Source organism: Sapajus apella, unplaced genomic scaffold, assembly GCF_009761245.1.
Source record: "Sapajus apella isolate SASKATOON/1434 unplaced genomic scaffold, GSC_monkey_1.0 scaffold100, whole genome shotgun sequence".
Lineage (NCBI taxonomy): Eukaryota > Metazoa > Chordata > Mammalia > Primates > Cebidae > Sapajus > Sapajus apella.
The window spans coordinates 3,535,783-3,553,561 of record NW_022437040.1 but is presented as its reverse complement, the minus strand read 5'-3'; the positions used below and the strand labels follow the sequence as shown (position 1 = coordinate 3,553,561).

At 40.6% G+C, this 17,779-nt stretch overlaps 1 protein-coding gene across 1 annotated transcript in view; it reads left to right on the top strand.

The window, feature by feature from the left end:
• The window catches only part of TAF3 (TATA-box binding protein associated factor 3), a 188,916-nt gene extending 171,777 nt beyond the window's left edge, over positions 1-17,139 (top strand). Inside the window, exons 5-7 of the mRNA XM_032258143.1 lie at positions 11,585-11,837; positions 14,265-14,371; positions 15,139-17,139. Of these exons, the coding sequence (XP_032114034.1) occupies positions 11,585-11,837; positions 14,265-14,371; positions 15,139-15,253 (475 nt within the window). The 3' untranslated portion in view covers positions 15,254-17,139. The remainder of the gene's footprint in view (positions 1-11,584; positions 11,838-14,264; positions 14,372-15,138) is intronic.
• The last annotated feature ends 640 nt before the right edge of the window (positions 17,140-17,779 follow it).

Here is a 17,779-nt window from a genome sequence, read left to right as displayed (position 1 = left end):
TTATGAATAACACCAGTGTTTATAGCAGTAAGGGCACTGTGATCAAATCCTCCAAAAGCTGTAATGCTAGCAGCATGGAGCCATTGTGGGGCCAGCTGTGGGCGGTGTTGGTTTCTCCGTGAGGGATTGCTTATTCAACAGAAAACTCTGGATGAGAACTTACTATGCAATTAAACAAGACAGAAAACGTGATATCTCAGGGAGAAAAACAGGGAAGCAAAGAAGTATGAAACCAATAAAGGTTGGCAATGAAGGCCAATAGGAATCCAAAATTATTTTTACAATGATCAATTTAGTTCAAGTGATGATAGCTTATCTCACAAGTGATGAAAAATTATATCATGCTATACTGTTAAATATTTTTGTTTTGTTCAAATTAAATAATAAAAGGATTTTTGTTGTTGTTTTCTTTTTTATTATTTGTTGGTTTTTTTGAGACAGAGTTTCGCTCTGTCACCAGGCTGGAGTGCAGTGGTGCGATCTCGGCTCACTGCAACCTCTGCCTCATGAGTTCAAGCGATTCTTCTGCCTTAGCCTCTGATTAGCTGAGCACCACCACGCCCAGCTAATTTTTATATTTTTAGTAGAGGCAGAGTTTCACCATGTTGGCCAAGATGGTCTTGATCTCTTGACCTCATAATTCGCCTGCCTCAGCCTCCCAAAGTGCTGGGATTACAGGTATGAGCCACCACGCCCAGCCAAAAGGATTGTTTTTAAAACTGTTTTCGGTCACCACAAAAATAAGTTTAAGTCAAACTAACTTTCGAACTCCAGTGAATTTTCTCTTGAATTTCAAAAGAGTTGGGAAAAATGGGTTACTTTAGTGCCTGTATACCAGTCTAATCCCTTGAAAACAAAAAGTTAGGATAATAGTTTGTCTTGTCAACACTGAGTAGACACTTTAATGTTTTTTCTTTTACCTCTCAGAAAATTTGAGTGAGACCTATATGTGTGTATTTTAATTTAAAAGGGGTAATGTAATTGAACTGTATTTTTGAAGGATTATCTTATTATTACAGTTATTTTTAGCAAAATACCATTTCTTTATATTGAAAAAAAAATGAGAACATATGCACAAGCAGACGTTTCTGAGATTTTAAGTATTAACCCATGAAATCGGTCAACAATCTATTTGTATCTGTTGGTCTCACTGCTAATTTTAAGCCATTCTAATGGGCACCATTAGCAGGCCTTATAGGTAAGGGAGAAATCTAAGAAGCAGAGGAAGAAAATTAAAGGGCATTGGAAAAGAGTCAGGAAAGGCAAATAATATTCTTTATATGTTTGGTATAGCTGAAAACAATGTAAAACCATTTCCAGAAAACAGAATGAATCCTTCAGCATCTGATTGTACCTGGTACTGGGAATGACTGGGTGCCTGAGGAACTAGAACCCATGTTGGCAAACAGAAATCTCAGTGGTCTTGGGACTCATTAAGCAGATGGAAGGAAGGTAGACAGCGAGGAAAGAACAGAGGAAATGGGCCTGAATTTTAAAACATTTTAAAGGGAAAAATTGTCAAAAGTAAAATAATTATTTTACAGAGGAGTTCTCACTGCAGTAGTAGGTATTATGCTTATTAAAGCTGATTAATATTTCTTGAGCTGTTGTGTTTAATACTGCAAATAATCCAAAGACAAGATACAAACCTCACTCTTAAGAAATTGACTGCCTAATGTGGACGATAGAGACAGATCTGCACACAATTGGGGCACAAAGCAACCATGGGCAATGTAGTTCTTTGAAAAGGCCAGACCCAAAACTACCAACCAACCTTAATATCTAAAGACTGATCTAAAAAATAATAATAATTTTTTTTTTTTTTTTTGAGATGGAGTCTCACTTTGTCACCCAGGCTGGAGTGCAGTGGCATGATCTCAGCCCGCTGTAACCTCTGCCTCCTGGGTTCAGGCAATTCAAGGAATGGCTGGGATTACAAGTGTGCACCACCACGCCTGGCTAATTTTTGTATTTTTAGGAGAAACGGGGTTTCACCATGTTGGCCAGGCTGGTCTCAAACTCCTAACCTCAGGTGATCTGCCTGCCCCGGCCTCCCAAAGTACTGGGATTGCAGGTGTGAGCCACCATGCCCAGCCCAAATTCATTACTTTATGTATAAAATGACCACCATTGTAGGAGGTTTCTCTTCCCCCTCCACTGGCCCTGTCCTTGTTGGCCTGTTATGGATGACGCACTCAACTTAAATGCACTCGATCATGCCCCTCCTTGATCTCGCTCAGAGCTTTGAATTCCACAAATGTAGGACTAGACTCTGGTCAAGATTTGTCTGGACGGCTTTTTAACCAAGCTATCATTTTTTCTCCCAGTAAATTAGTAAAGTATAACATACACACAGGAAAGTGAATTAATTTTAAGTGTATAACTCAAGCCATCCTTTAAAAATTCCTAGCAACGGTTTAGATATATACATTGTGAAAGGCGTTTTCATCTTTTTCCTTTTTCTGGTTTTTTGAGATGGAGTCTCACTCTGTCACCCAGGCTGGAGAATAGTGGCACCATCTCAGGTCACTGTAACCTCCGCCTCCTGGGTTCAAGCAGTTCTCCAGCCTCAGCCTCACAAGTAGCTGGGATTATAGGTGTGTGCCACCACACCCAGCTAATTTTTATATTTTTAGTAGACATGGGGTTTCACTGTGTTGGCCAGGCTGGTCTTGAACTCCTGCCCACCTCGGCCTCCCAAAGTGCTGGGATTACAGGTGTGAGCCACTGTGCCCTGGCTTTTTTATTTTTATTATACAAGTTATGTTTTGTTAATTGTAAATAAATCAAAAGAAAAAAAAAAAAAAAACATCGGCCAAGTATAGTGGTTTAATACCTGTAATCCCAATACCTTGGGAAGCTGAGTTGGGAGGATCACTTGAATCCAGCAGTTCCGGACCAGCCTGGGCAACATGGCAAAACCCCATCTCTACACACAAAATATATACATATATGCAAAAAAGTAGCCAGGGGCCGGGTACGATGGCTCACCCCTGTAATCCCAGCACTTTGGGAGGCCGAGGCAGGTAGATCACAAGGTCAGGAGTTTGAGACCAGGCTGGCCAACATAATGAAACCCCATCGCTATTAAAGACACAAAAAATTAGCTGGGCGTGGTGGCATGTGCCTGTAATCCCAGCTACTCAGGAGGCTGAGGCAGGAGAATTGCTTGAACTGGGAGACTGAAGGTTACGGTGATCCGAGATCATGCCATTGCACTCCAGCCTGGGTGACAGGGCAAGACTCTATCTCAAAAAAATATTAACCAGGCATGGTGGCATGCACCTGTAGTCCCAGCTACTCAGGAGGCTGAGGTAGGAGGATCAAGTAAGCCTGGGAGGCAGACAGAGGTTGCAGTGAGCCAAGATGGCACCATCACACTTTACCCTGGGCAACAGAGTGAGACCTTGTCTAAAAAAAAAAAAAAAAAAACCTGTAATTTTCATGTAGACGCAATTGCTGGACATTTTAGTGTATATTCTTTAAATTTTTTTTTCTATGTGTACACTCATATCTTCTTGTTTGCTTTTTTTATTTTCTTAGAAAAATTCCATCTTACTATACAAACCTTTTTCTTGGATAAGCATTTCATTTGTGTGTGCATGCACATGTGTATCACTTCAAATAACAACGTGGTGTTCTCTTCATCATGAGCTGTGTAACCAGTCTCCTATTCTAGGGTATTTTAAATTGCAGTTATTCTAGTTTTTTGTTGTTGTTGTTTTTTTTGAGACAGAGTCTCGCTCTGTCGCCAGGTGCCAGGCTGGAGTTCAGTGGCTCAATCTCGGCTCACTTCAGCCTTCGCCTCATGGGTTCAAGTGATTCTCCTGCCTTGGCCTCCCAAGTAGCTGGGACTACAGGCACACACCACCACACCCAGTTAATTTTTGTATTTTTAGTAGAGACAGGGTTTCACTATGTTGGCCAGGGTGGTCTTGATCTCTTGACCGCCTTGGCCTCCCAAAGTGTTACAAGCGTGAGCCACCAGGCCTGGCCTGGTTTTTTTTAAATTCTGTTACTATTTGCTGTTTCCTTTGCTCATGTTTGAATGAGAACATTAATTCTTTTCTTTTTTATTCGAAACAACTCTTTGTATAAGGAGTGAATGTTTTATTGTTGCACGTAGTTAGCTTCATTTTGTCTTTCGCTTTCTAACTTTGCTGAGGTTATTTTATGCCATCTAAAAGTGTTGTGCAGCGACATCAGCATTTCCCTTTATGGTTTTTACTTTTGGTGAGATACTTAGAAATTTTGTCCTACCCCAGGTCTAAAAGTATTTATATTTACTTTTTTGGGAATGTTTATGGTTTTGTTTTCTTTTACCTAATTTTTAAGACCTTTAGAATTTATGGTTTGTGATATAGCTCCAATTTTGAGGTTTTTTTTTTAAATTAACTATACCATCCAACAAGTCATAATTGAGCTAATTCTCAATTGCACATGCATAGTTATTGCATAGTAAAGCACGTGACTATCTAAAAATTATTTTAGACAATAGCTTCATTCTTTACCTCTGACAAACATTTTCCACTGTAAGAGCCAGCAGATAGTAAAGTTAAAACAAAGTGATAACCAAAATGATACTTTGCAAATCGTTTTCTAAGATCCTATCCATCGATCCTGTGAATGGGTAATAAGAAAGAAGATGTTTCCCTTGAATAACCTCCTCTTGTTGATAACTTAAATTTTCATGCTTATTTTTGCCTGCAGTCATATTGATCACAACTCTCTTTTTTTCTTCCTGTCCTCCTTTTTCCTCCCTCTCTTCTTCCTGCACCCCAAATTAACTCCATTAACCAACAACTGAAAATGCCTGGGTTGTCCTCACACTTCCTGACCTAAAATTATAATTCTTTCACTTGCTCTGTTTCTTCTCTTTCCTTTTTTTCTGTTTTCATTGATATTCCATATTCCTCTCACCTGTCCTTCATCTCTTCCCACATCATAAAGCATATTACTATGCTACTTTTTTTGGGGGGGTACTATAATTTTGATTGGGTAGAAAAATACGCTAAAAGTATCATGTCATCTGGAAAATTACTACTTTCAGGAACAGCTTTTGTTTCTTAGTTTGAATTTGAACACAGTTTATTTTAATAGTCATCAGGTACCTATTAAATGCCAATTAGCATGTTAAACACTGGGGATACAGAAATGAAAAAGACTTTTTGTTCCTTTGAGGAACTACCGATACAGCAGGGGTAACAAATACATGTACAAACTATTCAAATCATTTTTTAGCCTTATGAAATTGGATCAGTTTCAGTGTTCAGTATATTTTAGGAAAGAATGAATATTCTGCATTTTTTGAAGACAGTTTTTTTTAAATGTCCATTGGGTTGATTTCATTATTCATATTCAAACCTGTAGCTTTGCTGGTTTTTTGACTGTTTATTCTGTTAATTATGCAGGGAGATAAGTATGCTTACATCTCTGGCTATGACTGTGGATTCGTCTGTTTCTTACTGTTTTGTCAGTTTTTGCTTTATATATTTTGCAGAGATGTTATTGGGTACATACAAATTTTAAACTTTTACAGCTTCCTGGCAGATTGGAACCTTTTATCATCATGAAGTAGCCTTTATTATCACTTGTGGTTCTTGCCTTAAAGCCTGTTTTGTGTGGTATTGCTTTTCTTTGTATTTCTCTACATCTTTTTATAGCCTCTCCGTTTCAGCCCTCCTATTGCTAGATGTGCCTCTGGGCATTAGAATATATTGGGTTTCGCTGTTTCATACAGCCTGACAACTGAATCACTTAGACCATTTATATGATATAATCATTGATACTTTGAGATTACAATCTACCTTATTATTTTGTGCTACTTACCTTACTGTTCAATGTTTTGGTTTTTTTTTTTTTTTTTTTTCTCTCTCTCTCTCTCCTTTTATCAGATCGAGGTTTTTTTTTTTTTTTTTTTTTAATCATTCCATTTTCTTCATACTATACTTTGTAATTTTTGTGTGGTTACCCTAGAAATTATCATTCTTTAAAGTTATTCACTACCTTTACACTACATTTTATATAATAGAGGGACATTAAAATACTTTAGCTCTGTTTACCTATTACTGGCTTACATATTACTATGTTGTGTAATGAATTATGTAAGCATTTGTAAGATCTGCATAACTCAGTGAACCAGTATTTTCCAAATGACCAATGACATTATAAAATTATGCATGGGTAAATTTTGTATTCAAAGTGCTAAACAGAGCAATAAATTTTAATGTAACAGAATATAAATGCCTATTGATATGGTTTCAGATTACACATTGCAACTATAACTTATAAGAAACTATCACTTGTTGTATTTAATGCAGCATTAAAGACCAACTTACACTATTATCCGAAAAGTCTTTTAAATAGTCCTCCCTTCTCTAGTTACTATGTCTACATTAAAGAGATTTGCAAAAATGTAAAACATTGCCAGTCTTGGCCAGGCACAGTGACATACCCCTATAATCCCAGCTGCTCGGTAGGCTGAGGCAGGAGGATTGCTTGAGCCCAGGAGTTCAAGATCAGCCTGGGCAACAGAGCAAGACACCATTCTCAAAGAAAAAAGAACCAAAATATTGGCAGTCATTACCAAATTTCTGTCTTGTAAAATCTGTTAACGTATAATGGGTTCATTATTGTCACTTTCAAATGAATTACTAAATATTTTTAAACTTTACAGTTTTATATTATTGATTGATTGACTGAGACAGATCCTTGCTCTGTTGCCCAGCCTGGAGTACAGTGGTGTGATCTCGACCCACTGCAACCTCCGCCTCCCAGGTTCTAGTGATTCTCCTGCCTCCGCCTCTGGAGTAGCTGGGACTACAGCCTGTGCCACCACAAGTGGCTAATCGTTGTATTTTTAAAAGAAATGGGGTTTCATCACGTTGGCCAGGCTAGTCTTGAACTCCTGGCCTCAAGCAATCCACCCACCTTGGCCTCCCAAAATACTGGGATTACAGGCATGAGCCAATGTGCCTTGTCCAGTTTTATTTTTAATATGGTAAATATTGGCAGATATAGTGCATATTTTTTAAGTTCTTAATAAAGTTTAAGAATTTACTGCCAGGCGCGGTGGCTCACGCCTGTAATCCCAGCACTTTGGGAGGCCGAGGCGGGTGGATCACGAGGTCAAGAGATTGAGGCCATCCTGGTCAACATGGTGAAACCCTGTCTCCACTAAAAATGCAAAACATTAGCTGGGCATGGTGGCGCATGCCTGTAATCCCAGCTACTCAGGAGGTTGAGGCAGGAGAATTGCCTGAACCCAGGAGGCAGAGGTTGCAGTGAGCCGAGATTGCGCCATTGCACTCCAGCCTGGGTAACAAGAGTAAAACTCCGTCTCAAAAAAAAAAAAAAAAGAATTTAAAGGTCTCCTACCACAAAAAATTGAGAAATGTTGTTTTAGAATTTTTTTTTATTAAGTGTCTGCTGGTGGCAAATTCTTACATTTTGCCTGCCTGTAAATGTCTTTGTTTCATTTTTATTCTTGAAAGATGTTTTCAAAGATACATTTTATTTTTCTTTAGCACGTTGAAGATGTTATTCCACTATCTTCTAGATTTCATTGCTAATTAAGAAATCAGCTGTCATCTGTTTCTTCTTTTAAAGGAATAGTCCTTTTTTTCCCCCTGGCTGCCCGTCAGATTTTTCCTCTGTGCCTAGGATGTTTTATAGCTTCACTTTGGTGTGTCTAGATACAGCTTTACTTTTATTTATCTTGCCTGGGGTTTGTTGAGCTTCATAAACCTGTGGATTGGTATCTTTCATCAGTTCTGTGAAAGTCTCAGGCGCTCTTTGTTAACGTTTGTCTCTGCCCCATTCTTCCTCTAGAATTATGATCAAACATGTACTAATTAGACCGTTTTATTGTATTCTCTTTGCTTCTCAGGCTATGCTCTGGAAGTTAATTTTGTCCTAATACTCAGTTTATAGTTCTGTCTTAAGTTGTTTCCAATCTGCTGTTAAATCCCTCCATTGAATTTTAAATCTCAGTTACTGTATTTTTTAATTTATAGAAGGTCTGTTTGGTTCTTTTCAAATTCACTAGATCAAGTCACTCTGTAACTTCTTACCACCTATATTTCCAGCCTTGGCCTTTTATTTTTTTTAACGTTGTAAGCACAGTTGTTTGATGGTTGATAATTCACGTATCTGTGGTCTTTGTGAGTCTCTTTGTGCTAGCTGTTATTTCTTCTAGTTTTCTCTGATCCCACCTTACCTATTCATAGGTTTGATTATGTGCTGCTTATTTTTTTTAAAAAAAGATAATTATCTGTATTAATAATATGAGACTTAGATTTTAAGATACTTCCCCTCAGGATTGTTGTGTGTGAGCACATTACAAGTCGCAATTACTTTAAATGTAAAGTATTCTGGAACACCAGAGTTGAAAATTCATGAGATTCTGATTAATCTTTACCTTCTGTGTATAGCCCTTTGGGGATCCTTAGTGTCAGGAGGGAGTTCTGTTAGATTTTCCACTTTGGGCAGATCCTGTGTGTGGACATTTCTCCTCTTCATCATAACCAAAGATCAGACTTCCCTAATGCATAAATGCCCTCAGAGTAAAACGCCTGTGTTCTGCTTACCTCTCAGGGTCTCTGCTTTTTCCCTTAGCTTTGGTTCCAAAACTTGTGTGTTAAACCATATGGGAAACTGCCTCTAGAAATAGCATTTAAAAATTTTAAGTCTAACCATAAAAACAGAGAATGCTTACCCTCTGGATGTAAATGCCATAGCAATAACTTTGAACTCCTACATTACATGCCTTATATATAAGGCAAACCTCATTTAGTACACATTGAGAGAGTGCCATATACTTACTAAGATCACAGGCTCTAAAATCAGACTGCCGTGTTTAAAGCCTGGCCCTGCCCTATAGTAGTAGCCTGTGATGATTTATGCAAGATGCTTAATCTCTCTATGCCTTGGTTTCTTCATTTACAAAAGTAGAATAATACCTTGCCTTTTGTGGTCATTAGGGGAAAAAATGAGCTGAAGCAAGTAAACATTTAGTACAGTGCCTGGCTCACAATTGGCTTTCAAGTGCTTAGGACAGTCAGACATATAGTAAGTCCTCAATAAATACAATAAATAGTCACTAGTTATTATGTTAAGCATTTATCAAGTGTCTGCTGCACCAACAGGCCTGTGTTAAGTTCTCTTGATCTTTGTCTGTCTTCAACTTAGGAAGGTGATTGCCCTTGCAGGAAACAAATAGAGAACAATTAGACAGCTGTAATGAAATTATTTGCTGAAATAATGAAGTTTTTGACTTAATATTTGATAAATTTATGATCGGAATAGCAAAGAGTCAGTACCTTTTGGTGAAAGTGGTTTCTAAACTAGGACTGTAAGGAAGTGGAACTGTGCGGGCTGCCAGCAGTGAGGCCAGAGGCTGTCATGAGCAGCAGCCGTGAACACGACACACCCGGCCGGCACTTCCCACCTGGATGCAGTTTTTAAAGTGTTTCTCCATGTTGAGGTTCTCGCTACAGCCCTCTGAGGCAGCCGTTGATGAGAAAAGCACGGCCTAAACAATTGTGTGGAATAGGAGAAAGAGACACGCTGGGACAGTCCACAGGCTCGCGATTCCTGGTGAGATGCGGATGGGCACATTCCACGGACCAGAACCATTATTTCTAGGAATGGGGCTTAGAGAAATCCTTGAACAGTTCTATTTATGAGTCAGTGTGTAAATTTACAAGTGAACGTGTCCTACTTTCAGTAGGATGATGGACAAAAACCTTTGGCTTACTAATACGTGGAACACAATATAGCAATTAGAATAAATAATGTAGATCTATATGTGTCAAAATGTGGATAAATTAAGAGACATAAAACTAAGTGGAAAAAGCTCGTTGCAGACAATAACTGGACATTGTGTGTATAAAAGTTGAAAGACAGGAAACGGTAATGCAGTGTGCATTGTTTATGGACACCTTGAAAGGCAGGAGAGGTACAGAGAACAAAGACAAAGTACCAAGAGCAGTCGATAAAAGCATACCTGTGTTAGGGCAGCGGTTGCCCTGGGACAGGGAAGGAAGTTCATCTGAAATAAGCACGGCAAAGGCTAACGTATTTTATCTCTGATTTTTACCTAGGTGTCTGTTATATTGTTTTCTCTGTGTGTGAAATGATACATATACTTTTGGTTCTTTTATTTAAAAAGCTTAAAAAGCAAGCTTTGGAATCAAGTAGACCTTGGTTCAAAAGCTGCTGCCTGTTTACTCAAATTCCTTTCTCTCGCTGATCTTCAGTTTCCTCATCTACAAAATAGGGTAATCATTACTTCTTTGATGGTCTCATGAGGACTGGATGAAATATTTGTAAAGTGCCTAGTGTAACCTCTAACTTCTTATAGGTCCTCAATAAATAGTGCTTTTTATAATAAATGAGTAATCCAAGGCCACAGGGCTGGTCTCTGGGGCTATAGAATTTGAGCTCAGATATCCTGACCCCAAGTCCAGAGCTTCTTCCACTGGCGAGAGTTATGTGAAGAGGATGCTGTTAGTAGAGGAGAGTGGTCACAGTCCCACGCTCTGACGACCCGCAACAGTGTCAGCAGGACAGGAGCTGCCAATGCTGTACCTCCTCCGTACCTCTGCAGCCCTCCTGAGAACGGTCAATCTTTTTTTTTTTTTTTTTTGAGGCGGGGGAAGAGAAGAAGTCTCACTCTGTAGCCCAAGCTGGAGTGCAGTGGCATGATCTCAGCTCACTGCAACCTCCACCTCCTGGGTTCAAGTGATTCTCCTGCCTCAGCCTCCGGAGTAGCTGGAATTGCAGGTGTGTGCCACTGCACCCAGCCAATTTTTTGTATTTTTTAGTAGAGACGGGGTTTCACCATGTTAGTCAGGCTGGTCTTGAACTCGACTTCCGAAAGTGCTAGGATTACAAATGTGAGGCCACCACGCCTGGCCTTTAAAACCTGGCAGTCAAGCCAAATACAGAAGTGAGAAGGTCTTCACAGTTGTATTGACAATGGCATTGAAAGCATTAAGAAGAAACATTGGAATTGAGAAGAGATAAATAGAAACTTTTTTTTTAAGCTGCTCTGTCCAGCAGCTTAGGCCAGGTTAACTTTATGGTAATTAACAACCCGGAGATCTCAAGGGCCTCTAACAGCAAATGGGTCTTTCTTGTCCATCTCAGGTGTGGGTTACAGGCTGCTCCATGTCCTCTCCAGCCCGAGCTGGAGTGGGAGGAGCAGCCCTTGTCTGGGCGCCAGGAGGACTCAGCAGAGGCGCTGGGGCCGGACTGCGACCTCTGAAGCTGTCAGAGCTTCTGTCTCAGCACAGGAACTGGCAGCTGAAGTCATCATTTCTGTCAACAGTGCATGCGTATTGGTTACTAGAAATTTCTAAATATCTGACCATTGAGGGGACGTTTGGGAAAATGAAAAATTAGTCTGAGTAAGTGGAAAGGTCACTTGATACAGGGCCTTGAACTCAGTTCTTCAACCGCCTGTGGACATTGAAGTATTTCACTACTGGAGGAAAAGTGATTTTGAGGTTCTGTTTTTAAGCACGGGTTTGGCTGGATTATCCTGTTTTGACTTTTTTACCTTTCCCTCTTTTGTTGACAGTGTCATCAGCAAGGTGGTCCCCGCCCCCGAGGCCAAGCCTGCGCCCTCGCAGAACAGGCCGAAGACCCCGCCGCCGGCCCCCGCGCCCGCCCCCGGCCCCATGCTCGTGAGCCCCGCGCCTGTGCCGCTGCCGCTGCTCGCCCAGGCCGCCGCGGGCCCTGCCCTGCTGCCCTCCCAGGGTCCCGCCGCCTCTGGGGCCAGCGCCAAAGCCCCCGTGCGCAGCGTGGTGACTGAGACGGTCAGCACCTACGTGGTACGTACCTGCCACCCGCGCGGTTAGCAAGGAGACGTTTTCAGTTCAAGACAAGGGTGTGCTCTGCATCACTATGGAATTTCAGAGGCATTTCTCTTTAAAATTGTGTCATTTACTTAATTATTTTTGAGTCAGAGTCTCCCTGTGTTGCTCAGGCCGGAGTGCAGTGGCCCAGTCATATAGCTCACTGCAACCTCAGACTCCTGGGCTCAAGCAGTCCTCCCACCTTGGACTCCCAAAGTGCTAGGATTACAGGCGTGAGCCACCAGGCCTGGCCTATTAGTACATTTCTTTAAAGGAATTTTGGAAGGAACTTCTAAAACTGTGATCATCAAATTGGTCCATTCAGGGAGCAATCATTGTAGGTGTTTAATTGAGGCATCATCACCCCCAAATGGGTCGATCAGGAAAGATTTTGTACTTAACCTCCCCAACCTTCATGTCTTCATCTGTAATTAAGGAGTTTGTGTTAAACTCTCTAATTTAACAAGGAGAAAATGTAACAAGGGATGTAACGTTAATCTCTGTGGTACGTTCTAGCTCTGAAAGTTCTGGTTTTCCAGTAAATCTTTGAGCTAACTCAGTCCCTGGGATGACTCCAATTGGAATAGACAACTCGATGGAAAGCTTTCCGGACGTGCACAGTGTCTCACACCTGTAATCCCAGCACGTTGGGAGGCTGAGGCAGGCAGATCACACGAGCCCAGGCGTTGAGACCAGTCTGGGCGGCATAGTGAGACACGGTCTCTGCAGAAAATACAAAACTGAGCCAGGCGTGGTAGCCTGTGCCTGTAGTCTCCACTACTCGGGAGGCTGAGCTGCGAGGATCGACCGAGCCTAGCAAGTCAAGGCTGCAGTGAGTTGTGATCACACCACTGTACTCCAGCCTGGGTGACAGAGTGGAACCCTGTCTTTAAATTAAAAATGAAAATTATAAAAAAGCTTTCTACCTCATGAAGCGACAGGACAAAATGTGTGATTTAGATGAAAAGGCTAGAGAGCAAAAAAGCAGGTTTTGTCACTGCCTAATAGTGTGATGTTGGAAATGCCACTTAAACTCCCTTAGCTCCGGTGTCCCCGTTCATAAGCTACCCAGAGGTCGTTTCACAATGATTAAATGAAATATAATGATTAAATGAAATGAGGTGTTTGGGGTTAGTTGCCGGGGATGCTGCGGCGAAGTTCTCGTGGAGCACATGGAGTCTCGGCCTTCTCCTTGTAAGCAGCGTCAGCCAGCAGCGGGACTGGCCGTATGCGGGAGCTTCGGGGCATAGGCTGTTGCACTAGCCTTGGCCACTGCACAGCGGGTACAGGTGACTGCTGGTTCTCACCCCGGTACATTTTCTCCTGAAATTACAGAGGGTCAAAGACGTAGCTTCCCACAGGTTTCTCTGGGAAGTTTTCCTGTCAGTGTGGTTTGCCTTTGTAGAGTCGCCTTGAAGGAAGCCTGTCCGTAGAGTGAAACATACTTGCACCACCAGTGCACCTGTCACACACAAAGAAGGCCTTTTAAAAAAAACGTATCTAGTCATCATGGTATTTGAACGTCTAGGAAGAACTGTGCCTTGCCAAATAAGCCGAATGATGTAATGTGCTCTGTTACTGTAAATACTTTTGCAGTTATCTTTTTCTTACTGCTGGTGTTGAATGCCCATCAGTGAATCACTTCTTCCAGGATGGCTCTGTTCATGTGAAGTTTGAGGAAGTGGGTTATAGGATGTGCCCTCTTTAGAACTGCAAAGTTAAACAAAGTCAACTCCAGAGTACACAAAATTTGTAGCAAAATAATGTTGAACCTTGTAGCTCTTTGGCCTCTCAATTCCCCTCATTTCATTTGCCCTTTAGTTGATTGTACTTTACTAAAAATGTCATAAAGGGAATGGAAAGTTACTTAGTAACGACTCTTTTATATCCTTGATCTTATCAGCTCGTTCAGGAGAAGGGCTTGGCTAATAAGTAATGAGGCGATGCATGCACATTTGGCTGTATGTATTAATTCCACGCCTATGAATGCGATTGAGAAAACCACATAGAAAGTGGAGCTTGGTAGCTTTCAAAAAATCAGTTGTTACCACCATAAAGACCCAAATCCGTAAGAATTTATGTTTTCTTTTGTTTGTTTTTATGAAAGGGGCTACAGGTCATATTGTTCAGAGATGATTCTAAAATGTTTGTTTTTTATGACTTGCAACAGAAAGCTTAGAATATTCCTTAGAAATGTCATCATTGAACACTTAGCGTTTTTCTGTTTCGTGATTCTGAAACAGTGATGGCACTGATCACGGTGTTAATGAAGTGCTAATCTACTGTAATTTTTAGTTTAATGTGCCCCTTTATTCAATTAACAGTATAATTATTCTGATCTGGTCTCTCTTTGTTTTTTTCTCATTCCCTCCGTTTTTCCCGCTCCCGCTTTGCAAACATCAGATCCGAGATGAGTGGGGCAATCAGATCTGGATCTGCCCTGGATGTAACAAGCCTGATGATGGGAGTCCGATGATTGGTTGTGACGACTGCGATGACTGGTACCACTGGTGAGTGCCCAGGGCGCCCTGCTGGCCACACTCTCAGGCAGCACCCACAGAGTAGATGTCAGCCTTTGGACTGAAGCAGGGCTGCCCTGGGGTCAGTAGGTGGAGTCAAATCACAGAGCCTGTGAAATGCAATTCATTGCAAAACCCAAGAGTCTTCAGACTATTGTTATTCACCCCAAATCTGAATATCCTGCTTAGCTTATCTATCCTTCTTATTAAAACAATAATACTAAAAGGAGACGCAGGGATGTCCCTGGCCTTGCTTTCAGGTAATGTTCCCTAGGAGCTCTAGCACTGGCCAGAACCACAAGGGGCAGCCCCTTTGTAAGGATGGCACAAATTGCAGGACTGAAGATTGCTTATCTGTGTTTTAAACCTATTCAGCAGTTCCTAAAAACTGAAACACTCAACCAAAATTTATGCAGCTAATCTCGTGTTAGCTTTAAAATGTCAGATACAAAAAGAATAGCAATCTATTCAGTTATCATATATGATATCTGTAAGATAGAGACAAAGCCATGGCTCAGAAGACTCCAATTCCTGGCTGAAAGGTTGAATGAACTGATGAATCTCAGCAGGGGCCTGGAAAAGAAGCTTCTGTAATATCGTAGTCTCCCTGCCCAACAACAGTGCTGCCAGTTAGTGCTGCTTGACTCTGATTTTGGGTAAACATGTCATAGACTTTTAAAAATTACTTTAAAACATTGAAGGAGAAGAATAGATGTCTCTATAGAGGTTGCTGATCTGAGCTTGTTTTTCACGTGTAGGCCCTGTGTTGGAATCATGGCCGCACCCCCAGAAGAGATGCAGTGGTTCTGCCCAAAGTGTGCAAACAAGAAGAAGGACAAAAAGCACAAGAAGAGGAAGCATCGAGCACACTGACAGCTCGCCAGGGTCAGGGTCCAGTGGGGTCAGCTCAGGCGTCTTCCCTGGCGCCTCAGGAAGGGAGCTGGTGCAATTCTGCCGCCACACCCACCCCCAGATGCCCGTGGATGAAGAACCTGGGAGGACTGAGGCAGGAACACAACTTGAACCTAGATCGTTCACTCCCGAACCGCGTTGGCCTGTGGCTCCGTGGCCGGGCGACCGAAGGAAACTCAAGCAGAGGCGTGGCCTGGGGGCTGCCCCTCCTCCTCTTCTCTCGTACCAGTGACAAGTATTATTAATAAAAAGAGCGTACATCTTCCCTTTGACTTCCTTTATTCTCTCCAGGGCCTTTTCATGGAGGTGTTAGATGAGAAGATAATGTGCAAACTGCCTCGACTGTAATTTAAGGATGATGGAGTCTGTATACAGTCTTCAGCCCCTTCCCTCTATAGTAAGATAATCATAATAACATAAAGGAAAACTCCAGTTGGAGCACTGGTAAATATTTTTGTGATAAGAATATATGAAGCTTCCCTCCTTCCCTCGTTTTTAGTACTAACATGTAAAATGTTCAGGCTTTTGTGAAATACCTTATATTTTTTAAGAAAAAGGTTTCTATCATGTCCCGTTTGCTTTTGTGCAAATTATTTTTGTTTAATGTATTTTATATCTTCGTTGCATTCTAATTTTGCCCTTCTTTAAACTGCTGGAGTCTCTTCTCACTGCTTGTACATTTCATCAACTTGTATAAAAACTCTTCAGACTAAAAGATTGCCCCTAATGTAAATAATAAATATTTATGAAGTAGTTATTTTTTAAATTTTTATCGTGTTTAATTCTGGCTTTCTCTGAAATCCACTGTGATTTCAGCCGTGTCTGTATTGACGCTGGACAGAAACAAAGAAGGCTGGAGAAAAAGCCATCGTTCAAAGACATTTCCCTTGAGCTGAACCTGTGCAGTGGCCGAAAAGATCGTGGGGGAAAGGGCCCAAGCAGTTGGAAGGAAAACAAGGCAATTTGAATTTCTAGTTTATGATTTGAAGTTGTTTTGTTTGTTGTCTATTTCGTTTTTGTAAATTTCTTTGACAGATTTTTACTAAAAGGACATGTAGTTTCCATGAAAGTTAAAAAAAAAAAAAAAAAAACAGAAAACAACCCACATATACTGTAGCATTTTGTCTTTATATTGTTTTATTTCTACAAATCTGTTCGTTAATATTGTGCTTTAAGGCTGAAATGAAGTATATTATGAATTTTTTTAAGAAAACTCATCAAATTTCAGGGTATCACAAAATTTTATTGTATTATTATACTCCCGCTATTTATTATATGTTATAGATGTCTGAGAGGTAAACCAAATATTTTATTTTTAATGTTAAAAAAACATCAAATTTAACTTTATTAGCATATTTTAGCAACTTTGGAATAAATATGGACTTTTACTTGTTTTTGAAATAATCCCAGTGTAGGCCCATGTACTGGATCTCTTGGATACTAGAATACGGGCTTTGAACCGAATACAAATATATTACTAAAAAATGTGATTTTTTAAAATGCCAAGAAAATTGATATTAGTGTATGAATTAGTCGTATTCGAAAACATTATGTGGTTAGAGAAGTGTGGTTTTCTGCCATGAATGTGAAATTGCAAATCAGTGGAAATGGAGTCGCCCTCCTCAGACTGCAGGGTATCATCACCCTCCTTGTTCAAGAAGCCAGAATTTTTCTATCCCTGCAAAGAAAGCATCTATGTTGAGATATGTGGTTTTTTGTTTTATTAATTTGAGATCATTCTAAATACTTTATACAATATTTTCACATGCACAAAAATGCGCGTTAGTGCTTTTTGGAGAGGGGTGAGGGGTGGGGGAAGTGCAAAATAAAGATTATTGGCTATTTCATAGTTTGCTTTTCCATTTTCTTTATTTAGGATTTAGTTCCTTGAGGCATGGTCCATGATCTGAAGTTGCCACGTTTAAGTGAGCAGGTCATGCTGCTGAAATCAGAATGGAGGTGAAATCAGAATAACTTTCCCCCCAATCTTGCTGTCTGAGAGACTTCAGCCAATGCTACATTTAAGGAATTTCAATCAGTTTGTTGTCCCTTGCTATTTCATGGTTGCTTTCCTAAATCCAGTTCATGATTTTATAAATGGTCTTTGCAATAATAAAACCAAAGAATCATTTTCAGGGGGCTGGAGAGCTGGAGGGATTAGTAATGGAATACAGAGCCTTTCACCTCTAGGTCAGTGAGTCGGATCCAGCCCAGGTCACTAGAGACCAAAAATTGTCACCATCTTATGACTGTTCAGTGGCCTGTATGAAACGAACTGGTGGTCTCAGTCTCTACTGGGCGGCTGGCTGTGACACCAACCAAAGGAAGTTCAAGAAACTGCAAAAAGAAACGTGGATTAGAAAATAAAACATCTATGTGACAAAGAAAAAGTTAGAAAGTTGGGTGTAGTCATTCTCCAGAAAGTAATACTGAAAAAAAAGAAAAAAAAAAAAAAAAAAAAAAAAAAAAAAAACATGCAAATACCAC